A 25,586-nucleotide genomic window follows, 5' to 3' on the forward strand; every position below is an offset into this window, starting at 1 on the left:
GGTTCATGGGAGTTGTAGGCACAGGTATAACACGGTTCAATGGAGCTGTGGAGCACCATGGGAGTTGTAGGCGCAGCGCCAAAGTGTCTCGGTGAAACATGGGGCATGACCGGAGATGAGGTCATGACTACAACGGCATGCTACAGGAACCGCGAAGCATGATGGGAGCTGTAGTCCCGGAAGTAGCTCGGTATTTGGGGGCCCAGGAAGGCATTTCGGGGACACTTTTGCGTCCGAACTGCGATTTGAGGTCCTCAGGAGAGAACGTGAACGGTTCGGGAGCACTCTGGGGGAACTTGGGGAGCTCTAACCGGGCTTTTTAGGGCTCAGGGAAGGGCAGGAGTTTTAGACGCCAGATTATGTTATGTGAAACTCAGAAGCCGCCGGGGATGAGAGGAGATGAATTCCCAGAAATGACTGTAACGGGAATCTGTGGGGTTGGGAGCATTCAGGGGATCTGGGGATGCTTTTAGGGGGTCCCGAATGGGTGCTGTGGAGGCACTTCAGAATCCTGGAGGATCTGGGGGACACTTAAGGGACATGTGGGGACGGATACCGGGGTTCTGTGGGGCGTGGGGCATGACGGGCGTTGTAGTCCCAGCTCCAATGGGGTTCTATCGGTCCGCGGGGCATGATGGGAGTTATAGGCAAAAAGAAAAGATGGCGCTGACACCAGGCAGCGCCCCTAAGCCTCGATCCCCGGCGCTGATTGTTTGCAGGCAACGATGGGCAGAGGCGGGAGGAGCCCATTCAACCCCTCCAGTCCCTCCCAGTACAGCCCAGTTCATCCCCAGGACAGCCCAGTACAACCCCAGTGCCCCTCCAGGCCCTCCTTGTACACTTGAGTTCATTCCTATTCCCTTCCAGTTCCCCCCAGTGTCATGCATAGTATGCCTCAGTGTCCCCCAGTCTTCCCAACACTGTTCTTCCCAGTGTGATAAATGTGAATCGTGCTAATTAAATTGTAACTATATTAACAAAGTTGTATTTAGATCAATAGCAGACAATTGTTACAGAGTGAGGGGGGAGATGGGTGAGACAGGACACAGGACATCTTCCAGATGTTGGGAGTCGAAGAAAGAGGTTGGAAGAAAGTCAAACAAGAATAGTAGAAGGACGTAGGTCTGACAAGCAGCATCTAGAAATAGAAAGTTTTGACCTTGAAATGGGCCAAAATGGGATGATTCCAAGCATGGGACTCAATTAAAGTCATGTTATGGAAAACATCTGCTCAGTCACACAGTGCACCTGAGCTACCTGCAGGTCACACCTCGGTCACTGATGAAGACGATGAGCCTTCATCAGAAATAAGACCCTCAAAAGGATGAGAGACCCCCTAACCCATTATAGAGCATGCACCGTACACACAGTGACGGAGATTTTAGGAATAGAAGGTAGGAGGAGTTTTCTAGAACCTTCTGTAGCCTACAGTATATAAGTGGGATTGTTAGCCTGGATGCTTTGGTACGTGAGGAATGGGAGCCCCTCCCTGTACCCCCGGTCAGTTTTGCTTCTGCTTTATACGAACCTCAATTATACTGAATTACTTACTGCCAAATTTTGTATATTCTCAAATATATGCACTTTGATTGTTTCATCTCCAATACTTTAATTGTCATCTCCAATACTTTGATTGTATTCCTTTTATTACTATTTAAAAATTTACTATTAAATTTAATCTTGTTGCTTGATAAATTGGAAAAATAGAACATCATTCATAACACCAGGTAAGCAGTGGTGGTCGAATAAACGTCCTTATCCCAATTCACAAACTCTCCGGAGACAGTCAGTCTCACAGATAACCGTCTGGTCCTTGTAGATAACCACCAGTGAAATCTGGAAGTCTGCTCCTTGAGATTGGCAGCACTGATCAAACAAAGGCAGGAAGGGCTATCGGGAAGACTGATATTGCAAGCTGGTAGTCCATGCAACTTACTTGGAAAACATAACATAGCATAATATAACAAGGTGATTTTAAACAGAACTATTTAATCATATCATTTCTTTTATCTAGTGTCCATGCTTCACTTCAGAGCTTAGTATTCTGGTTTATACAAGCCCCAATGCTTTTGTGATTAACACGGATCTTTTATGGATGGTCCCAGGATGGAGGCAGAGGGGATGGAGCCGGCTGGGGTGGAGAAGGATGCCCCGAGAGTGGAGGGGGATGGGGATGGAGGCGGGGGAGATGAGGGTGGATCCAGGGCAAGGCGGGCACGGCCCGGGAGCGGATCCTGGCGGCGGCTCCTCCTCCCGGGGCAGCGCGGGCGGATGATCCTGGGGAGCGGCCGCGGGGTGCGGGACGGGACCGGGAGAACGGGGGGATAGCGGGGAACGGGGGGATAGCGGGGAACGGGGGGATAGCGGGGAACGGGGGGGATAGCGGGGATTGGGGGGGATAGCGGGGAACGGGGGGGATAGCGGGGATTGGGGGGATAGCGGGGAACGGGGGGATAGCGGGGATTGGGGGGGATAGCGGGGAACGGGGGGATAGCGGGGATTGGGGGGATAGCGGGGAACGGGGGGATAGCGGGGATTGGGGGGATAACGGGGAACGGGGGGGATAGCGGGGAACGGGGGGATAGCGGGGAACGGGGGGATAGCGGGGATTGGGGGGATAGCGGGGATTGGGGGGATAGCGGGGAACGGGGGGGATAGCGGGGAACGGGGGGGATAGCGGGGATTGGGGGGATAGCGGGGAACGGGGGGGATAGCGGGGAACGGGGGGATAGCGGGGATTGGGGGGGATAGCGGGGATTGGGGGGATAGCGGGGATTGGGGGGATAGCGGGGAACGGGGGGGATAGCGGGGATTGGGGGGATAGCGGGGAACGGGGGGATAGCGGGGATTGGGGGGATAGCGGGGAACGGGGGGGATCCTCTGTGTGGGTGCCGGTGCCGGGGCTGTGGAAGGAAGGGGAGGAGGAGGAGGAGGAGGCGCTGGCCGGCCCGGGATGAGCGCTGGCATGTATTATCTGAGGCGAGCTGATGTCTCTCACCGCTTTAGCTCTAGAATTACTCTGAGGCCCGGCCATCCCTCCCTCCCTCCGGCAGCGCAGCTTTTGCCCGCGGTGCCATCGAGTCCCCGGGCCGGGCTCTGAGCCCGGAGCTCTGCTCAGGCCGGCCCTAAAGCCGCAATGTTTTGTGCTTCCCGCAGGTGTGTGGTTAAAGCCGGGACATTCCAGGCCCGGTGTCTGATGCAGCGTTTTGGAGAGTGCCCAGAGCTGCAGGTGCCAGTGGCACAGGTGAGGTTTGGGGTGACCCAGGCGCTCCCAAGGCTTTGGATGTGCAGCCCCTGGGAAGGCTCCCTGGGCCTGTGCTGGGCTCCTGTCAGCTCCCCAGGCATGGGTTTGTGGGCAGGGAAAGGAAAGGAGCCAGGGCCTCGTGTTCATCTGGGTCCTTTTGTATCTAAAGTCCAGATTTGGCTTCTGGTGCTCTATTTTCTACTGCAATTTAAACATTCTGTTTTTAATAAAACTATTTTTGGTGTCGTTTTCGTGTCCCTGGAGACACAATGGCCATCGTGTGGGGAGGAGGGAGAGCTCAGGAAGGAGAAAGGATGGGGGAAAGGTGCTTGTAATTTTATTTCTCAATGTCCTCTGATTTTTTGGGCAATAACTTCAGGTCGTTCTCCTACATGGAGTGTGTTTGGCCAGTGATCAGGGCGAGGTTTCTCCCCGTTCTTATCCCAGGGCAGGAGCCTTTCAGCGTGGGCTCTGTGCCACTGGGTGGCCTCGTGGTTTTCTGTCTCTTGTGATCGCTGTGTGCATCTCCAGGGAGGCAAACGAGGCCATGCTGAGCCTCGAGATGCAAAATGTTCCCATTTGCCAGGGAAATGTTCGTGTTGGCCAGGCTGGGAACATCTCAGCATGTCCAGGGCCGGTGAGGGATGGGGTCCAGCACTCCAAGTGACGCTGGGACCAGAACCACAAGGACCATTTGGAGCCACACTTGAGCCTGGGGATGACCTTGACCTCAGCCTGACGCTGCTTCACCCCAGGACAGGAGAGCCACCATCAGCTTTTATTACCCACCCATAAAAGCTTCACCTTTGAACCTCCCCAAATCCCATCTGGGACCCCCCCTACGGGACCCCCCCAAACTCTGGGACCCCCCTCCAGCCCCCTCAGCCACGCTGTGGCCGCAGCTTCATCTCAGTGAAGGGGATGGAGACGTTGAAGCCTTTCCAGGGGAACCAGTGGATGCCCTGTGGGGGAGCTGGGGGGTCAGAACCCTTGGAGAGTTCCAGAGACCCCCATAAATCCCCATAGAGACCCCACAGTCGCTCCCCAGATTCCTATGGGCACTCATGGACCCTTAGGGATCCCCATAGACACCCCAGAGACCACAGAGATCCCTACAGGCCCTACAGGACCACACAGGCCCTATAGATCCCACAGACCCTTTTTCCACAGGGCCCTATGGAACCCTATGGACTCCCACAGACCCCTATGGACCCTCAGAGAACCCCATGGACCCTCCCAAAGATTCCCTCATACACCCCCAGACCCCTCCATAGTCCTATAGCCCACCCTAGACCTCCTGTGGGGGGATATGTCAGGGACCCCCAAACTCAGCAGGAGCCACCAAAACCCACCCGAAACCCCAATACCCCCAGGGACCCCACAGACCCTGCCAACCAATGAACCCCAAACCCCCAGGGATCCCAAATCCCATCAGGACCCCACAGAATTCCCCAAATACCCCAGGGACCCCAAAACGCACCAGGAAACACCCAGGAATCCCAAAACCACCAGGAACCCCAAAACCTACCAGACATTCTCAAAACCCACCAGGGACCCCAAAACCCACCAGGGACCCCACAGACCCCTGTCAGCCAGTGAACCCCAAAACCCCCAAGGATCCCAAATCCCAGCAGGACCTCACAAAACTCCCCAACACCCCAGGGATCCCCAAACCCACCAGGGACTCCCAAAACAACCCAGGGACCCCCAAACCCACCAGGAACCACCAAAACTCAGCAGAAACCCCAAAATACCCCAAGGACCCCGAAACTTATCAGGCACCCCCAAATCCACCAGAAACCCCAAAACCACCAGGGACCCCCAGGGACCCCAAAACCCACCAGCGACCCCACAGTCCTCTGCCATCCAGTGAACCCCCAAACCCCCCATGGATCCCAAATCCCATCAGGACTCCCAAAAATTCCACCCCAAACCCCCCCGGAACCCCCCCCGGCCCCGGCGGTGCCGCTGAACGCTCCCACGCGGAGCCGGTACCGCTCCTGGGCGCTGCCCACGGCCAAGTCGCGATAGATCGCCAAGGCCGAGTCGCGACCGGCCCGCAGCTCCACGCGCAGCTCCGTGGGGGTCGCGGCCGTCGGCTCGTGCAGCGCCTCGTTCCCTGCACCCCAAAAATCCTCCGGTACCCCCAGGACTCCTGCGGGGTCCTCTCGAGATCCCCCGTCCCCCCCCCAGTGCTCTCCCTGAAATATTGGGGACCCCCAAACTGCTGGGGAATCCAAATGTGCCCCATGAACTCCTGGAGACCCCGCAAATCCTTCCCGGACCCCAAAACCGGATCTGAAATATTGGGGACCCCCAAACTGCTGGGGACCCCAAAAGTGCCCCGTGAACTCCTGGAGACCCCCCAAATCCTTACCGGACCCCCAAACCGGATCTAAATATTTGGGGGAGACCCCAAACTCCTGGAGACCCCAAAAGTGAACTCCTGGAGACCTCCCTCAAATCCTTCCCGGACCCCAAAACCAGATCTGAATATTTGTGGGGACCCCCCCTGGATCCTACGAGTTCCCCTCTCGGGCCCCTGGGGATCCCCCAAATTTTGGGGTCCCACCGAGCACCCCCTGCTGCCGCCCCAGGCTCTCCTCAAAGTGCCCCCAAACCCTGGCAGTGCCTCCCAGTCCCCCCAGATATTTTTATAGGTCCCCCCCAAAATCCCCAGGGCCCCCCAAAATCCCCAGGGCCCCCCGGCCGAGCCAGAATTCGCCGCTGACGTTGCCGAAGCCGCGGGCGTACGAGTCCCACCCCCTCCAAAACCCCAAAACCCCTCTGATCCCCCAAACCCCAATTTCCATCCCAGAAACCCTAGAGAACCCCTCCAGTCCCTCCCAGTGCCCCCCAGTCCCCTCCCAGTGCCTTTCCAGCACCCCTCAACCTCTCCAATGCTCTCCAACACCCCCTGCGGGACCCCCCCAATTACCCCAAACCCCCTCATTTCCCCCCCATAAACCCTGTAGAGCCCCCCATCCCCTCCCAGTATCCCAAAGTTCCCTCTCAGTGCCCCCCAGCACCCCTCAACCTCCCCAACACCCCCTGCAGGACCCCCAGTTGCCCCCAAACCCCCTCAGGACGCCCCAGATGCCCCCAAACCCCCTAATTCCCCCCCCCCCCCCAAACGCCATAAATCCTCCTCTAAACGCCTGTAGGACCCCCCAGCATTGCTCCCAGTGCTCCCAGTGCTCCCAGTCGCACCAGGCAGCCGCCGCCGTCCGTGTCCATGTCACAGAAGACGCGGAGGGGCCGGGCCGGGTCCCCCCCGAGGAAGATGAGGGTGTCCCGGGAGGGTCCCGGCCCGTTCCGCTGCTCCTCGGCGCAGTCCCGGGGATGGGGGTGCGGGAGTGGGGCTGGGGGGAGCATTAGGGTCACCTCAGACACCCCAAAAAGTTTCTGGGAATTCAGGGGTGACCCCTCCCCAAAATGACACAGGCACCCCCCAATGCCTCCATTCGAAATTTGGGGGTCTGGGTGACACCCCCAGGATCTGAGACCCCCTCAGATGATCCAGGGGTGGAGCTGTCCCCCCAAAATACACAGATCTCCCAAAAAAGCACACAGGGGTACAGCTGTCCCCCCTCAAAGGACACAGACCCCCCAAAAAAGGGCCCCAAATAACCCGCAAATGACTCCCAAAATCCCAAATAACCCCCAGAAACCCCAAATAACCCCCAAAACCTCAAAATAACCCTCCAATCACTCCATAAACCCCAAATATCCCCCAAATAACCCCAAATAATCCCAAATTAACCCCCAAAACCACCCCAAAAACCCAAATAACCCCAAATAACCCCCACTTCCCCCAATAACCCTACCCGCATTTTTGGGGGTCCAGGTGCCCCTCCCTCCCCCATAGCTCCCCCCACTCACGAGTGTCAAAGGAGGCCTCCAGGGGGGCACTTTTGGGGTGTCCCCCTCGGCCCCACAGCCGCACCCCATAGCGCCCCGCGGGCTCCAGCCCCCAGAGCTGCTGCGATGTCGCCTCGGGGGGCAGCCACAGGGTCTGGGGGGGCACGGGGGGTTTTGGGGTACCCCAATGGGGACAGCGGGGTCCCCAGGGGGGGTATTGGGGTTCCCAGGGGGTTATTGGGGTCCCCCAGAGCTGTATTGGGGTGCCATTACCAAAGGAGGGTAATGGGATACCCCGAGGTGTTATTGGCGTTCCCAGGGGGGTATTGGGGTCCCCCAGAGCTGTATTGGGGTTCCCAGAGGGTCACTGGGGTCCCTCAAGGAGATATTGGGGTGCCATTACCAAAGGAGGGTAATGGGATACCCCGAGGTGTTACTGGGGTCCCAAGCAGATATTGGGGGACACCCGGGGGTTTTTAGGTTCCTTTTGGGGGGTCGTTACCTGCTGGGGCCCCCCGGGGGGGCCGTACTCCAGCTCGTAGCCATCGGGGGGGCACGGGGGGGGTCCCAGTGCAGCCGGGCACTGCGGGGTCACAGCGAGCCCACCCACAGGGTCCCTGGGCCACCTGGGGAAGGACACACTGCTGACATCTACAGCAGCCCCAAATCCCCTTCTGATACCCCAAAAATCACTGTGGTCACCCCAAACCCCCCACCCCCACACCCCAAACCCTCCCATGGGCCCCCCAGCCCTGCCCTCACACCGTGCCCGATGGACATGGCCCAACTCCCCCAAATTTTCCCCCAAAGACCCCCCCAGTCACCCTCAGCCCCCAGTTTCCCCCAATGCCTGCCAGACCTGTTTCCTCCAGGACCTCCCAGTCCCCTGAGTTCTTCCCAGTTTCCCCCAGTCCTCTCCAGTCCCCAACTCCACCCCAATTCAACCCCTGACTCAGTTTCCCCTCATTCTCCAATTTTCCCCCCATTCACAGTTCACCTCGATCTCCACCAGTCCCTTCAGTCCCCAGTTCCCTCCAGTTCCTCCCAGTCACCCCCAGGCCTCAGAGCCCTCAGTTGCCATCAGTTCACCCCAGTCTCCTGTTTCCCCCAGTTCTCCAAACCTCCCAGTTATCCCCAGTTCCTCCAGTTCCCCCAGTCCCCAGTTCCCTCCAGTTCCTCACAGGCCCAGTTCCCCCAGTTTCCCAAACCCCCCAGTTCTCCTAAGTTGTCCCCAATTCCTCCAGTTCCCCCAGTTCTCCTGCCAGTTGCTCCCAGTGCTACATTGCCCCTAATCTCCAGTTCCCCCCAGTCCTCTGGCTACCCCCAGCTCCCAGTTTTGCCCAGTTCTCCCAAGTACCCTCAGCCCCAGTTGCTCACAGTCCCCCTCTAATCCCACTGTTCTCCCTGGTCCCTGAGCTGTCCCAATCCCCCCAAAACTGTTCCCAGTCACCCCAATAACGAATCCCTCATATTCCTCCAGTTTCCCCAAGTCCCTCCCAGTTCACCCCCAGTACCCCCCAAATCCTCCCCAGTGCCCATTTTCCCCCAGTCTTTGCCAGTCCTCAGCTCCACCCCAGTTTGCCCCAGTTTGCCCCAGTTCCACGCAGTTTCAGCCAGGCCCCACATGACCCCAGACCCCATTTCCAACCTGTCCCCCTTAGCTTATCCCAGTTCCTCCCAGTCCCCAGGTGATCAGAGTCCCTCCAGGAGTTACACTCCCTCAAATCTCCACTCCCCTCCAATCCCTGCTCTCACTTTCCCCTGAATCCCCAAGTCCTCAGTGCCCTCCGAGCTGCCCCTGGGCCCCACTCCCAGCCCTGTCCCCACTCCAGCTCCATTCCCAGAGGGGTCCTGGGGGAATCCCCACAGCCCCTCACCAGTGGTGGCCTCACTGGAGACGTGGTCGCTCCTTTTGCCTCCCCTCAGCCCATAGAGGTGGAAGCGGTACCGGCGGGACGGGGACAGCCCCGGCACCGTCACCGAGCGGGACTCGCCATCGATGGGCAGGGCCTGGGGCTGGCCCTGGGCATCCCGGTACTGCAGCACAAAGGAGTCAAAGGAGCCCTCAGGGATGTTCCACTGCAGCTGCACAGAGTTGGGGCTGGCACTGGAGACCTTCAGCTCTCCCAGCACTGCCTGTGTCAAGGGGGCCTCAGATGGAGGGGCCTCAGTTTGGGGATGTGCACTTTGGAGAACGTCAGCTCTGGGGGCCTCAGTTGAGGTGTCCATTGAGGGTGAGGGCAGATCCTCGGGGTCGGCTGCAGCAACAACAGAGAGGGGACACTGACGGGTGTGGGCATTGGTATGTCCATCCATTTGTCCATCCATCATCCACCCAACTATCCATTATCCATCATGCACCATCTCCTCCCAGTCCCTTCTCACCATTCCCTCCTCACCCATCACTGAGCACCCAATGACCCCAGCCCATCCAATCAACCACTGACTCTTCCATGGACTTACTGACCAGCATCTGCCATCATCCACCATCTTCATCATCATCATAATCAACATTATCCATCATCCTGATTTCTCCAATATCCACCATCATCCATTCATCCATCCGTCCATCATCCAGCCACGCATTCATCCATCATTCATTCATCTGTCCATCCATCATCCATCCATCATCCATCCATCCATCATCCATCCATCCATCCATCCATCCATCCATCCATCCATCCATCCATCCATCATCCATCCATCATCCATCCATCATCCATCCATCATCCATTCATCTATCCATCTGTCCATCCATCCATCCATCCATCCATCCATCCATCCATCATCCATCATCCCTCCATGCATTCATCCATCATTCATTCATCCATCCATCCATCCATTATCCATCCATCCATCCATCCATCCATCCATCCATCCATCCATCCATCCATCCACACTTTCATCTCCTGGATCATTCATTCCAGTATCCATCATCCACAAGCCCTTAGTCCAACCACATGGCTTTCAATGTGGCTTTTCCTACAACTGATTCATCAGCTTCTCCCTTTATTGGATCACTGAACAATCAAGCGATTGGATCTGTCAAAACACCTGCCCCAACACTCATCATCCTCATCGTCATCATCATCATTCATCCATCCTCCATCCATTATTCTTCCATCCTTTACCCATCCTTTTTCCTTCAGCCAGTCCTTAAATTCATTCTCCAACCCCCTTAATTGCCCTCACCTCCCAAGCCTCACCCCAACACCCTTACCCTTACCCAGGACACAAACCAGCCACAGGTTCAACCACACGTGCTCCCATCTGACCACCTGTGTATTCATCACCAATCCATCCAAGGCACCCAGGAGCCCCTCATCCACTGATCCATCACCCCTCCATCCTCATCATCCAACACCCATTTGCCATCACTCCTACCCTGAGCTCCTTCCAATTCCTCAACTCTGGGATGTAGGATGGGGGGGAGCATAGCAGGCATGATGGACGAGATGGATGATGGGTGATGGATGATGGATGATGGATGATGGATGAGATGGATGATGGATGAGATGGATGATGGATGATGGATGATGGATGAGATGGATGATGAATGATGGATGATGGATGATGGATGATGGATGATGGATGATGGATGATGAATGATGGATGATGGATGATGGATGATGGATGATGGATGATGGATGATGGATGATGGGTGATGGATGTTAGATGGATGATGGATGATGGATGATGGATGCTGATGATGGAGGATGACAGAGTCACTGTGTCATTAGAAGGGTCAATGATTGATGTGATGGTGCCAGTGTCAGGGTTTACTCAACCCAGGTGCTAATGGGATGGTGGAAAGGTGCTATTGGTGCAACCATGAAATGTGGGGAAGTATGGATGGAGCTGGAATGGAGAGAGGATAAAAGTGTGATGGAGACAGGATATGTGGATGGAGGGAAGGAAGGAAGGAAGGAAGGAAGGAAGGAAGGAAGGAAGGAAGGAAGGAAGGAAGGAAGGAAGGAAGGAAGGAAGGAAGGACGGACAGTGGGGTGTCCAGAAGGAGATGGTTGCTTTGGGTGATGATTGAACACTTGAAAGGACAATTAATGGATGGACAGAGGAATGTTTGGGGAGAAAATATAAATGGATGGATGGATGGATGGATGGATGGATGGATGGATGGATGGATGGATCCCAGTGGTCCCCAAACAATGACTGTTCAGTCTTGGATCCTTCCACCAACCTATTGACCAACAGCCCACCATCATCTGTCATCCATTGACCCATTATCAACCATCATCTATCATCCATCATCCACTGACCCATCATCATCCATCATCCATCCATGGGTCTACATATCCCTCTACTCGCCATCCCTCTGGCCTCCACATTCTCACCCCCATCTCAAGCCCCAGAAGCATTTCTCAGACTCCCCAAGCTTGAAGGACCATCTGAGGGCTTGGATGCACCACAGGTGTGGATTGGTCCTGAGCCCCTCTCTCACCTGTGATGACATCAGTGGACACATGGTCAATCCTTTTCCCACCTTGCAATCCATAGAGGTGGAAGCAGAACTGGTGGGACGGGGACAGCCCCGGCACCGTCACCGAGCGGGACTCGCCATCGATGGGCAGGGCCTGGGGCTGGCCCTGGGCATCCCGGTACTGCAGCACAAAGGAGTCAAAGGAGCCCTTGGGGACGCTCCACTGCAGCCCCACAGAGCCTGGGGTGATGCTGGAGACCCTCAGCTCCTTCAGCACCGGCTGTGCCCGAGCGGCCTCAGATGGGGGATGGGCTCTGTTTTGGGGTATTCTGAGGGCCAGGGCAGCTCGTCTGGCATGGCTGCAGCTGTGATGGAGAGGGAATAGTGATGGGCCTGGGCAACTGCTTGTCCATCAACAAGTCCATCTATCATCCACCCAATCACCCATCCATCTGTCATCTACCCATCCATCCATCCACTCATCCATCCAATCCATATCCATCCATTCCTTCAATCATGTGTCTTTCTGTGAAACTTTTGGTTCAACTGCATCTTTTACTTCTCCATCCATTGGATCATCCAACCATCAAATGACTGATCTGATCCTCAAAACAACCGATAAACTGCCCCAAACCCATCATCCATCCATCCATCCATCCATCCATCCATCCATCCTCCATCCACTGTCCATCCACTGCCATTCCATTGTCCATCCATCATCCATTGTTCATCCATCTTCCATCACCCATCATCATCATCCATCCATCTGTCTTGGGGTGACTGTATGATGCCTGTATCCCCAAATCGTCTGTTCTGTTGGTGTTGAATATTAAATTCTGCAACTTTAAGACTGGTTCCAGGAGTGAAAGGGGGGGAAGAAGAAGTGCAGAGTTTGTTATCAGAGACTGCACGGGCTCCCCCACAATCCTGCTCACAGACTGTGTTGTCTGCAGTGGACAGAGACAGAGAGAGCTCTCCTTTGCTCTTGGTTAGTTTTCTGGCTAGCTGAGGCAGAGAAACTCCCTGGATTGGTTTTTTTTTCCTTTTTATTTTTTCCTGGAACTGTTTGAACCTGCTCTGGACTGAAAACCCAGAGGAGCACTGGGAGCTCACACCTGTGGCCCACCAGGCCTGGCCTGGGCATTCCCCAGCACAGGAGGGACTGAGAACAGACTGAGTGAGCTGGGCAGCCACAGAAAGAACTCTTCTAAATCTGCCATCTCCTCGGAACAGCGAGAGGTTTTGCTGTTTGATATTGTTCATTGTTGTGCTGGGAGGTGTGTTGCCTGTTGAATAAACAGTTTTCTTTTTTTCCACTTCTCTCCAATTTTTTTCCTTTTACCTAGACGGACCTCATTCAGAGGTTTCCTCCCAGATTTGTACTAAACCAGGCCAGGGGGAAATGAATCAAAATTTTAGGCTTTTTCCCACCAAAAATTGGGAATTTTCAGCCCTGAAATTGGCACTTTTAACCCAAAACTTTTTGGACATCAGGTCTACACATTACAATGAACTGAGGTTTTCTTGGAAGTCTTTAAAATCCATGGAGATTTTTAGGGACACCAGGTCTAGTCAAATAAATGCAACAGGGATTGAGGGACACCAGGTCTACCCTATTGAAGTGAAAAAGGGTTTTGGAACAGCAAGTCTATCCATTAAAGTCAATGGGCATTTTGCAGAAATTTGGGGCTAAAATGGGGAAATTTGGGTAAATTTGAGGGAAATATTGGGCTGAATTCTGGGAATTTCTGCTTAAGGATTGCAGTGCTGACACTCTGGAAGTCTTGGATGAATTCCTGGAAACCAATCCGGAATCCCTGATCCAATACCTGTGACCTGGGGTGGAGCTGTTGCCTCCAGATAAGCTGAAAAATCTCAGTTTTCAGCCCAAAGTGTGGGAATTCTGAGTCTAAAAGTGGGATTTTTAGCACCAAGAATTTTGACACATCGGGTTTACACACTGGAATCAATGGGGATTTAGGGACACCAGGTCTACCCATTCAACCCAGCAGAGCCATCACCTTCCACTTTAGGCAAGGAGGGACTGGAAAATTTTGGGAATGCCATGAAATGGTGGGAATTTTTCCTGTGAATCCCTCACCTTCCTTCAGCCTTTCAGGGGGCAGCATCCCAGCCTCGCCCTTCCCAGAGCTCCTGGCAGGCACCAGCAGACGGTGGTGCCAGATGGAGAAGTTGGAGATGGCACAGCTCAGCAGGGCTCTGGCAAAGGTCAGCTTGGCCTCGGGGTCCTGCCTGGCTGCCAGCTCCCACTGGTGTTCCCAGGCCTGGACTGGGAGGGCACCAGTATAAACCAGTAAGCACTGGGAGCCACCCTCGAGCTCCTGAGGCCTGTGGCAGCAGCTCCCAGAATAAACCAGTAAGGGTAAATGCACCTGCTCTCAGTGTGATCTAGAGGCTCTCAGTGTGGTCTGGGGGCTCCCAGGTTTATACTGGGAGGGCACCAGTATAAACCAGTAATGCCTCATGCACACAAACCCAGTCTCAGTGCAATCTCGAGGCTCCCAGTGCAGTCTCAGTGCTCCCAGGATTATACTGGTTGATCCCCAGGACCACATCCCAATCTAAACCAGTATAACCCAGTATAAACCAGTGACCCCCAGGACCACATCTGTAGAAGTCGGTCCGGAGTTTCCCTCATTTGCCTCACGACCATTGCAAGAAGACCCCGAGGCCCCCCACCCAATTGTGGCCTGGCCAAGGTGGATGCTTGCCAAGGGACTGTGTGCAGGTGCTCGCTGTGCTCCATGGTACACTGCTCTCGAGCAGGCACTAGCTGGAGCAGCAGGTTCTGTACACCTGTTTATTGCAGCAACCCTCACAATGGTCCATCAATCTCCCTACTCCTTGGCCAGAGGCCACTTGCTTTGGAGAAGGACTATAAAAGAGTGACCCTCTGGGGAAGACTCCTGAGATCTCCCCACGGATGAAGACTCATCTCTTGGCTGGCCCGTGAGGACGCCCGTCTTGTCTGTTGGTAGCTCTTTTCCCATCCCCCTCTTTTTCTCTCTATACTTTGTTTCCTGTATCTTCCCCTCTATTGCAACTGAGTTGTTGGCATTCAATAAAAATGCTTTGCTGTGAATAAACTGATTTTGTCCCCCACTGTTTGCCTTTTTGCACCTCTGAGATCAAACGAACCATCACGACCCCCGCCCTGTATTAACAGTGGATCGTGACAACATCCCAGTATAACCCAGTGCAACCCAGCAACCCCCAGCACCCAATCCCAGTAAAAAACAGTTCAACCCAGTAACCCCAGTAACTCCAAGCACTTCCAGCACCCCATCCCAGTATAAGCCAGTGCAACCCAGTATAATTCACAGTTGGCCACCAGGTCCTCCTGGCCAGCAGGGGGCGCTTACACACCCCCATTCCTTCTCCCAGTTCAAGCCAGTAACCCCCAGCATCCCATCCCACTATGATCAAATGTAAACCAGTACAACCAGTACACACAGTGCCAGGTACTCCTGGCCAGCAGGGGATGCTCACACACCCTCTCCCAGTTTAATCCAGTACAACCCAGTGATCCCAGCCCCATCCCAGCACGTCCTGGACCCCATCCCAGCCCAAACCAGTACAAACCAATACAATCCAGTACAAACCACTCACAGCCGCCAAGAGGCGCTCACACAGCACCAGGTCCTCCTGGCCAGCAGGGGGCACCATGGTGCAGCCCAGCACCCAGCCCCTCCCCATAGGATTTGGGATTCACCCCCAGGCACTGCTCCATGAACAAAAGCTCCAACGGCACCCTCAAGCCTGTATAAACCAGTATAAACCAGTACAGACCAGAATGGACCAGTATAAGTTATAAAAAACAGTGAATAACAGTAAAAATCAGTGTAAGGCAAACCAGTATAGACTATTATAGGCCATTACAGACCAGTGCTACCAGTATAAACCAGTGTTGACTGCTACAAACCAGTATAAATAGTGAAAACCAGTAAAAAACAGTGTAATGCAAAGCAGTAGAGACCAGTAAAAAGCAATATGGACCAGTAAAAAGCAGTATGGACCAGTACAAACCAGTATAAGTGGTAGAAATCAGTACAATGATTCAGGGGGCAGCGCCCCGGCCTTGCCCTTCCCGGAGCTCGTGGTGGGCACCAGCAGCCACAGACGGTGGTGCCAGGAGGAGACGTTGGAGACATCGCAGCTCAGCAGGGTCCTGGCAAAGGTCAGCTTGGCCTCGGGGTCCTGCCTGGCTGCCAGCTCCCACCGTGTTCCCAGGCGTGGACTGGGAAGGCACCAGTATAAACCAGTAAGCACTGGGAGCCACCCCTGAGCTCCTGAGGCCTGTGGCAGCAGCTCCCAGTATAAACCAGTAAGAGTTGATGCAGCCAAACCTGCTCTCAGTGCGATCTAGAGGCTCTCAGTGTGGTCTGGGGGCTCCCAGGTTTATACTGGGAGGGCACCAGTATAAACCAGTAATGCTTCATGCATCCAAACCCACTTCCAGTGCGGACTAGAGGCCCCCAGTGCAGTCTCAGGGTTCCCAGGTTTATACTGGGGGAGCACCAGTACAAACCAAGCTCACCCCCGAGCCCCTGAGGTCCATGGTGGCAGTTCCCAGTATAAACCAGTAAGGGCAGCACAACCTGAAGTCACTCCCAGTAGGTCCCAAGCTCCATCCCAGTATAAACCACTAAGGCCAGCATCCCTAAATGTCACTCCCATTATAAACCAGTAAGGCCAGCACCCCCAGAAGTTGCTACCAGTGGTTACTAAGTGTCCCCAAGACCCCTCCCAGTATAACTCAGTACAAACCAGTATAACCCAGTCACCCCCAGCACCCCATCCCAGTATAAAACAGTTCAGCCCTGTAACCCCAGTAACTTCCAGCACCCCCAGCACCCCATCACAATATAAACCAGTATAACCCAGTATAAGTAACAGTTGGCCACCAAGTCCTCCCGGCCAGCAGGGGCGCCATGGTGCAGCCCAGCACCCAGCCCCTCCCCATAGGATTTGGGATTCACCCCCAGGCACTGCTCCATGAACAAAAGTTCCAATGGCACCCTCAAACCTGTATCAACCAGTATCAACCAGTATGGACAGTGTAAGTTATAAAAACCAGTAATAAACAGTAAAATCCAGTGTAAGGCAAACCGGTAGAGACCAGTAAAAAGCAGTATGGACCAGTAAAAAGCAGTATGGACCACTGCAAACCAGTATAAGTGGTAAAAACCAGTACAAAGCAGTGAAAACCAGCATAAACCAGTGAAAAATAAGGCAAACCAGTATAGGCCAGTGTAGCCCAACATAAACCAGTATGAACCAGTACAAACCAGCAAAACCATTAAAACCAGGAACAACCAGTAAAAACCAGTATAAATCAATAAAAATCAGTATAAGGCAAACCAGTATAGACCAGGATAGCCCCACATAAAGCAGTAAAAACCAGTACAGACCAGTATGGACCAGAACAGACCAGTCAGGGCTCTCCCACTCCCTCCCAGTCCCTCTTTAACCCTTCCCAGTGCCCTCCCAGTATAAACCAGGATAAACAGTTATAAACCAGTATAAACCAGTAACCACAGACTCCCTTTTAACCCTTTTTTACCCCCTCTAGACCCCTCCCAGTGCCCTCCAGTCCCAACCAGTGCCCTTCCGGCCTCTCCCAGTCAAAACCAGTACAAACCAGTACAAACCAGTATAAACCAGTACACACCAGTCCCCTCCCAGTGCTCCCAGTGCTCGTCTCTGCAGGCTCAAGCAGGTGACCACGTCGGGATTGGCCACCAGGACTGACCCTGTGAGGGACAGCACCTGGGTGGGCAGCGCCCCCTGCTAGCCAAGTGAATCCCAGTATAGACCAGTATGAACCAGTATAGACCAGTATGAACCAGTATAAATCAGTAAATCCCAGTTTCTTCCCAGTAACTTTCAGTTCCAATAAGAGATAACACCTGGGCATGAGGTGCCCCCTGCTGGTCAGGTAACTCCCAATTCAAACCATTATAAACCAACATGAACCAGTATAGCCCCAGTAAATCCCAGTGCCCTCCCAACCCCTTCCCAATCCATCCCAGTATATCCCAATAACCCTCCCATGGACTTCTCAGTTCATCCCAGTAACTCCCACTGACCTCCCAGTATGGCCCAGTCACCCTCCCAGTTCAAACCAGTAACTCCCAGTTCAAACCAGTTCCCTCCCATTAACCCCCCAGTTCAAACCAGTGACTCTCCAGTATAAACCAGTAAAGCCCAGTGACCTCCCAGTGACCTCCCAGTATAAACCTGTATAAATCAGTGACCTCCCAGTCCCCCCAATCCCCTCCCACTTTGTCCCAGTTCATCTCAATCCCTCCCAGTACACACTCGTCCCAAAACAGCTAAAAACCAGTATAAACCAGTACAAACCAGTATAAGCCACTACAAAAATCACCCTTCAACCCAGAGTTCTCCCTCTTCTTAACCCTTGAATCCCATCCCAGTTCCTCCCAATCCCCCCCAGTCCCCTTCCAGTACTAACCAGTACCCCCAGTAAGGCGTCTGTGGCCTCCCAGTACTGCCTCAGTTTCTCCTCCCGCTGCCGGTGCAGGGCTGGTTCCATGAGTTTCCATTCCATCAGGATGATCTCCTGCATTCCATGAGGCCCTGCAGTGTCACTGGGGAGCCTTTGTTCCATGTGTTCCCATTGTGACACAATGGTCTCCAGCGCTCTGTGAGGCTGAGCCCTGAAACTGTGGACACTTGGTTCCATGAGATTCCCTGTTGTCACTGCCAGGAGAATCCACAAACACCAGAGGTTTATGTCCAAAAAGGAGACAGAGCAGTCCTTCAACTTTATTTGAATAAAGGGAGAGAGTTCACCAGGGCACAATCCCCTGGGGTTTTGTCTCTCCAGGTTTCAGAGGGCGCAGCCTCCTTTTATCCTGAACTCCCAGCTGCACGTTGCCCTCTTCCTTTCCCCACTGGCCGAGGCACTAGGAAGGTAAAGCCTTCCTGAACATCCTGCCCCATAACCCCCTTGAACCTGGCATTTCCCCCCAAAGTTCAGGAGTTCAGCCTTGTGCAGAGCCTTGTCTGTGTCAGGTGCCAAGCTGGCTGGGCCCAGTAACAAACCTGCTGCCCAAAGTCAGTAGAAATGTTACAACCCATTTCAAACCCCTTAACACCCATCCCTGCACCCACCAAATGATTTGGAAAGACATGAGCACACATCTTTCCTCTCACATTGATGGTTCCTGTGCTGGTGACAGTCTGTTAAACCCAGCCTTCAGCCTGAGCTCTCTGCTGTTGCAGTTCCATGCACAGAGGTTGTTGTCTCTCAGCCCTTCCATGGGCAGGCCGGTGTTCAGCCATCTCCAGGACAGCAGGGCCCCAGCCCACGTCACTGTGCCCTGGGGAGACAAAAACCATCACTCCAAATGTCCCCTTCTCCTTCTTCCCAGGCATTTGGGCCTGGCAGTGGGGTTTGCTGCTGGTTGCCACAGGGAGAAGGAGACCCCTGTGACACTGTGGGGCCCCATGGAACCAAGAGTTCCTTGTGACACAGCAGGGCCACGTGAAGCCAAGGAATCATTGGGACACTGAGGAAACTCATGGGACCAAGGGTCCATTGTGAAACTTTGGACCTACAGAGATCATTGTTGAGAGTATGGAACCTCGAGGAACCAAAAGTCCATGTGACAGTACAGAACCTCACAGAACCAAGACTGCATGGTGGCACAGCAAGGCTTCGTAGAACCAAAGAGTCCAAAGGTCTAAAACAGTTCTTACATGGTTCTGCCTTGGGGAAGGGGAACTTCAATGGCGGCAGCTTGGGCTGGCACACACTAATCAAAGGTGTCTGTTTCCAAAGAGGAAATTCAGGAGTTTTATATTAAAAAAAAAAAGGAAAAACATCTATTTTCCTGAGTGCAGGAAGTTCTCCAAGCAAAGCAGGTCTCAGGTGAGTGAGGAGAGACAGGATGGGGTTGGGCAATGTGGAGCAAGGTTGTCCACACTGGCTCAGACCTCAAGGCACAGCTTCTGTGAGCAGGCCAGACCTCCTGAGGAGAGACCCTGCATCAACATCAATCACAGAATGCTGCAATCACCTCTGCTCTAAAGAGAACAGTAACAAAATACATCCATTGAAATAGGAGTGGATATTTCTAAGAAGCTCTTTGACATAATTCTCCATAACTGGAGTTGAAAACCTTCTCCTGAACTGCACCAGACCAGAGGGAAATCAAGGCAGATCCATGGTTTCTCAGGACTTGATTGATCCCAGTCATGCCCGTGGTGCATTTCAGGCGTAGCCTTCAAACCTCAGGGCCTGAGGGGAGATTGCACAAACCCTTCCAAGAATCAAAGTCAAAAGGGAAGCCCAAAGTGTCCTGAGGTATTTATGGGTCCATCCCCAACACAGGCTCCTCATGGACTGCTTAGAGGAGAGAATGGGAGGCCATGATTGCCAAAAACCTTTCAGGGAGTCGGAGAAGAAAGGAAAAAGGAAAGTACTTTAAAAAAACTGAACTACCCTGAAGCATTAATGATCCCCACTAAGTGTTTTAACTGACAAAGGCTCTCAAGAGACTAATTAAAGCAGATAATTGGAGGCCATGATTGCACAAAGCTCTCAGAGATTCCAAGGAAAAAGCAAAACCCAAAATCCTCTGAAAAACCTGCAGTCCCTGGGAGCATGAAGGAGCCTCCAGGGCCATTCCTGACCAAGGCTCCCCAGGGACTCGTCCCAGCAGATCCCTGAGGCCACTGGGATGTGGGGGGATGCTGAGGGCAGGACAAGGGGTGCCAGTGGCCAGCCTTGCTGGGGCTGTGCCAGGAGGCCCCAGTGGCTCAGGAGAAGGTGCCTCCTCCCAGCCCTTGGTGGCACAGACCCTGCTGTGCCCCAGGGCACCAAGACTTGGCTTCTCTTTGTCCCCACCTGTCATCACTGCCTCCAATTTCCTGCTGTGACTGGAACCTGGGGACACTTTCTCAGTTGTGTTCCTCAGTGGGACCCATTAAAACTTCAGGAAATTTTGGAGTGTGATTCTGACTTGGCGTTCTCGAGAGGTTTCTTCAGCTCCCACTCAGGGACTGATGTTCAGGGCCTCAGCACAAACCCCAAGAGGGTCATTAAAGTCCTTGTGCTGTGTCTGTGCTGATGAGCTTGGCCAGGCTCCTGGCACAGAAGGCGATCCTGGCAATCAAGAAGAGCTTCAAAAACACATTTCTCATCATGAGCAGCTCTTCTACCAGCTCAGAAGGGATGGGACACTGCCTGCAGCCACCCCAGGCACAGCACAGAGGCACAGAGAGCTTCAATCAGTCAGGGCTGGGAAGATGCCCAGAAGGGACTGGGGCAGAATCACTCCCAGCCCTTGACACAGGAAGCCTCTGGCTGCAGGACAATGCAGCTGCAGCTCCTGCAGTGATCTCCTAAAGCTGCAACATCCCAATGCCTGCAGACTGTGTGAGTACATTCTCTGATGATCTCTTGTGTAGAGCAGCCAGGGGTGCCCAGGGCTGTGGTGCAGAGCAGGGTCCTGCAGCCAAGGGCACTGTGCTGGGGCAGGGACTCTGCTGCCTGCCAGGGACAGCTCTCAGCCAGCCCTGGGAGCTGCTCCCAGCACTGGAGGACCAGGTCTGGGTGGAAGGAGACAGCTGGTAAAGCTTGGAAGTATTCTCCTTTTGTGATGAGGATGGTGCATTGTTCAGGACTGCTCCCAGCATAATATTGAACTGCAGAATATTTCTATGTAGATTACATAGGGACCAGAGTGATGCAGGGGCTGCATAAAAAGGAATCTCCTGATTTTATAATCTATTGCTCTGCATTGCCTAGGTAGGAAATTGCATATAGATATTTATCTCTCAGTTCAGGATGGGAAAAACATAAAATTTTTTTCTTGGATTTTAATAAAGCAGTCAGTGACAGAAATCAGCACAGGGTCCCTCACAGGCAGCATCAGTGTCATTTTTCCAGCCTCCTCAGGGTTGCTGTGATGTTCCCATCAGAGCCTGCAAAGGCAGAGCTGACTCTGGGCAGTGCCCTGTGCCGAGAAGCGTTTTCAGGGCAGAGCTGAGCCCCCAGGGCAGGGCTGGGCTCTGGCAGCACTGGCAGGGCCCAGCCCTGGGACCAGGGTAGCAGCTGCTGGCAGGGACAGCTCCAGGCAGCAGAGCCCTGGGCAGGCAGTTGGGGGAAAGTGCCACCAAGCTGGGCTGGGATATTTAAACTCCTCTCCAAACTGAACTATTCCATGATTACTTATTTTACAGATCCCCATACCGAGACCCAGCAAATGTCCAACAGCAGCTCCATCAGCCACTTCCTCCTGCTGCCATTGGCAGACACGCGGCAGCTGCAGCTCCTGCACTTCTGCCTCTTCCTGGCCATCTCCCTGGCTGCCCTCCTGGCCAACGGCCTCATCATCAGTGCCGTAGCCTGCAGCCACCACCTGCACACCCCCATGTTCTTCTTCCTGCTCAACCTGGCCCTCACTGACCTGGGCTCCATCTGCACCACTGTCCCCAAAGCCATGCACAATTCCCTCTGGGACACCAGACACATCTCCTATGCAGGATGTGCTGCACAGGTATTTCTGATATTCTTCTTCCTTGAATCAGAGCTTGCCCTCCTGACCATCATGTGCTACGACCGCTACGTGTCCATCTGCAAACCCCTGCACTACGGGACCCTCCTGGGCAGCAGAGCTTGTGCCCACATGGCAGCAGCTGCCTGGGCCAGTGCCTTTCTCAATGCTCTTCTGCACACAGCCAATACATTTTCCCTGCCCCTGTGCCATGGCAATGCCCTGGGCCAGTTCTTCTGTGAAATTCCCCAGATCCTCAAGCTCTCCTGCTCCAAATCCTACTACAGGGAACTTGGGCTTCTAGCTTTTAGTGCCTCTTTGGTGTTTGGCTGTTTCGTGTTCATGGTTTTCTCCTATGTGCAGATCTTCAGGGCTGTGCTGAGGATCCCCTCTGAGCAGGGACGGCACAAAGCCTTTTCCACCTACCTCCCTCACCTGGCCGTGGTCTCTCTGTTCCTCAGCACTGGCATTTTTGCTCACCTGAAGCCCCCCTCCATCTCCTCCCCATCCCTGGATCTGGCCATGTCAGTTCTGTACTCGGTGGTGCCTCCAGTCCTGAACCCTCTCATCTACAGCCTGAGGAACCAGGAGCTCAAGGATGCCCTGAGAAAATTGATGACTCTGTATTTTCTGAAGCATTAAACTTTTCTGCTGCATAATCTTCTGAATGTAACTCTCTAAAAGCTCACCTTTTCCCCCCCATATTTGTCTGTTTTTCCTAAGGTATCTTTTTCTATTGTTTTAATATTTCTTACAAAATATTGTAGTGTTACTCTTTGCATTTCTACATGAATATCCACCTTTCGTTTGAAACACAAAGACATGCAAGAGGTCTTTCACCTGTGCATTGAAATAAAAACAAATGCATGCCCTGCCCTGTGTGTCCAGGATCCTTTCTCAGCCCTTCTCTGTCTCTGCAGGGGCACTGCCTGTGGGCAGAAGTGGAGGGAAGAGACTCCCAGCACAGCAGCACAGCCAGGGACAATGGCCCTGGCTCTTTCCACATCTGCTCTTCCCAACTCCACCCTCTCCTTGACAGCCCTTCTGTGGCTGTGAGGCCGCAGTGCTCTGGCAGCTTGGTCACTGTCCTGTTGCGTGTCCGTGCTGTGCCCACAGGCAGGGACAGGCCATGGGCACTGCTGGGACACAGCTGGGCTCCAGCACAGCAGCTCCATCAGCAAAGGGCATCTCCTGAGGGCAGGAAGGCTTTGCTCTCCTCCAGAGCTGCTGTCAGCAATGTGCTCCAGGAATGCCCTGGCCAAGCAAAGCCCAGTGCCTGGGGCAGAGGGGCAGTGTGCAGGGGGCACACAGCAGTGTCCTGGCACAGCCAGAGCTCCTGGGATGGTCCTGAGGGAGCAGCAGAGCAGGGCCTGGGCTGTGTCTTTGTTCTGGGCACAGCCTGGGAAGGTGCCCCAGGGCAATTGTCCCACACCAGCCCCTGCAATCACCACACCCAGCACTGGCCTCTCCCCCAGCTGCACGAGGTTGTTTGTCCCTGCATGGAGGGACACCGAGTGACCAGGCCAGCAGGCCATGTTTGCTCTGTACTGAGGAGATTTCAGCAGTGCATCGTGTGTGTGTGGGGAGATGAAACTGAGTGAGCACAAACACCATCATCAGCACTCGGGGGTGGTACAGTTCTGGTGGCACAAACAGTGCCTTGAGGTCACTACACTCTGGAAAAACACCTGAACTCATTACTGGGCTGTGGGAAGGATTGCATAGTAAGAAACATTCTGGCAGGGAGGATCCAGGAAAAAATATTCAAGGCAGCTAAGGACTGCATAGAGAGACAATTGGAATGGTAGGTTTTTGGGAAGAAATCAGAGCTGCCTTCCTTCTGAACTACCCTGAGGACCTGGACAGGGTTGTACTGTGCTCTGGGCACTGACCATGAGCTGAGGGATGTGGAAAAGGCCTTTGGAGTCAGAGATGCTGAGAAGGCTGGGCAGTGTCACTGTGAGATCTCTCTCAAACCCCTTGGAAAGGCCAGAGCCATCCCAGAGGGTCCTGGGCACTTGGGAAGGGCAGACATGGAACCAGTCTGCAAACAGTGCAAGGAGGGGCACTGGGACAGCCACAGACTGGTCAGGCTCAGCAGGGAAGGGCAGGTGGCAAATCCTCCTGCAGCCATTCCAGGCACTGGCAGCACGAGGCAGGGATTGCAGAACCCCCATGGGAGGGAAAAGAAGGGGATGTTGTGTGCCCAGACTTTAGCCAGGCCTGGGACATGGTCTGCTGTGCTCTCCTCAGAGCCAGATTGGAGAGAGCTGGGCTGCAGGAGAGGAACATGGGGTAGGTGAGAATTTGGCTGAACAATGAGGGTCAAATGTCATCCATGGCACCGAGTCCTCTGGGCAGCCACTCCCTGGTGACATCCCTCAGTGACCAGACCTTGACCACCAGTGTGGAACATTTCTATTATGTCTACAATGGCATGAAATGCATTTTCAATTCCTTTCTGGATGCAGCCAAGTTGTAGGGAGTCTGTGACAGAATTCATCTGGTTAATGGTGACTGCAAAATGTAATTTGGCAAAATGACTGAATTGGGTAAATTTGTCTTGCCATCAGGTGTCAACCAAGCCACAAAAAAGGTAGAATTTATATATCAGAAAAAAAGGCAGTTCAATAGGGGAAAATCAAACCCAAACAAAAAAAAAAAAAAAAAAAGCAAGACCCACCCACAACAACAAAAACCCTACAAACCAAGCAAGCACAAAAAGCAAAGGCCATACACAGAAGAAAAGCAAATCCACAGGAAATCTCCTAGCAGCAGAAAATACTTAACCATATTGTAGCAGGAGTGGATTCTGTATGTGTAGGCGCTGTTTTGAATAAAAATGTTCTTAAAAAAGAAATCAATTCCCTACGCTTCTTGCCCGTCGCTTCTCAGTTAATTTCTGATCATGGTGTGACATGCAATGGAACATCCCTTGGGTCATCCAGCCCAGCTGTCCCATCCCTGTTCCCTCAGGAACACTTGCCCACCCCAAGCCCATGGCTTGGAGGGGGTTGCAAACACGCCTCATGTGGGGCGAGCATTGTGACAAGGACAGGAGAACAGAACAACATTTACACCGATCAAGGGCAGAGAACAGAACAGCACAGTCTTGGAGGAACAGATAAAGGATGTAGCTGAGGCAAACAGAAGTCACACAAAATGCAAGGAGGATGCCAGCTCAGCTCTGCAAGGCTGATAAAGCAGAAATTATAAAAAACAATAATACAGCGCTAACTCAAAAGTGGAGGTTGAGAAGAAGCTCCCTGAAAAGGGCACTGGATGTTGAAGACAGACCCCAAAGAACCATATAAGGACTTGTGATAAGGAGTGTAACTATGTCCAATAAATTCAAAGAAAGTGGGGAATAGCTAAAGAGTATGTAACCAGTGTGTGTGATAAAAACTCTGTTCATTCAATGCTCAGTGCACTCGAATGGAGGAAGGTTTGCCACAGTGACCACCATGATGTAATAAAGAATATCTGTTTTCAGATA

General features: G+C 53.5%; 1 protein-coding gene, 1 long non-coding RNA gene and 1 other non-coding gene across 3 annotated transcripts; all 3 read left to right on the plus strand.

Moving 5' to 3' along the window:
• The first annotated feature begins 185 nt into the window (after positions 1–185).
• LOC148217380 (uncharacterized) lies at positions 186–1,984 on the plus strand. The gene is made up of 3 exons (XR_015801071.1): positions 186–273; positions 1,264–1,394; positions 1,820–1,984. It is a non-coding gene; the product is annotated as an uncharacterized LOC148217380 (long non-coding RNA).
• A 961-nt stretch (positions 1,985–2,945) lies between these two features.
• On the plus strand, positions 2,946–3,029 carry LOC148217381 (small nucleolar RNA SNORD45). Its single transcript, XR_015801082.1, has one exon. It is a non-coding gene; the product is annotated as a small nucleolar RNA SNORD45 (small nucleolar RNA).
• Positions 3,030–21,785: 18,756 nt separating this feature from the next.
• On the plus strand, positions 21,786–22,884 carry LOC148217382 (olfactory receptor 14I1-like). Its single transcript, XM_088158715.1, has 2 exons — positions 21,786–22,093; positions 22,454–22,884. The coding sequence occupies exons 1-2, from the start codon at positions 21,800–21,802 to the stop codon at positions 22,730–22,732; spliced, it is 573 nt and encodes a 190-aa protein (XP_088014841.1). The 5' UTR covers positions 21,786–21,799; the 3' UTR covers positions 22,733–22,884.
• The last annotated feature ends 2,702 nt before the right edge of the window (positions 22,885–25,586 follow it).

Source organism: Sturnus vulgaris, unplaced genomic scaffold (genome assembly GCF_052056855.1).
Source record: "Sturnus vulgaris isolate bStuVul1 unplaced genomic scaffold, bStuVul1.hap1 Scaffold_85, whole genome shotgun sequence".
Lineage (NCBI taxonomy): Eukaryota > Metazoa > Chordata > Aves > Passeriformes > Sturnidae > Sturnus > Sturnus vulgaris.

Bases quoted from the DNA above. Each gene is read 5' to 3' on its own strand.
- LOC148217382 (XM_088158715.1), top strand. From the start codon at position 21,800: ATGTCCAACAGCAGCTCCATCAGCCACTTCCTCCTGCTGCCATTGGCA. The intron at 22,094-22,453 runs GTATTTCTGATA...TCCTATGTGCAG, and splicing joins ATGCAGGATGTGCTGCACAG to ATCTTCAGGGCTGTGCTGAG.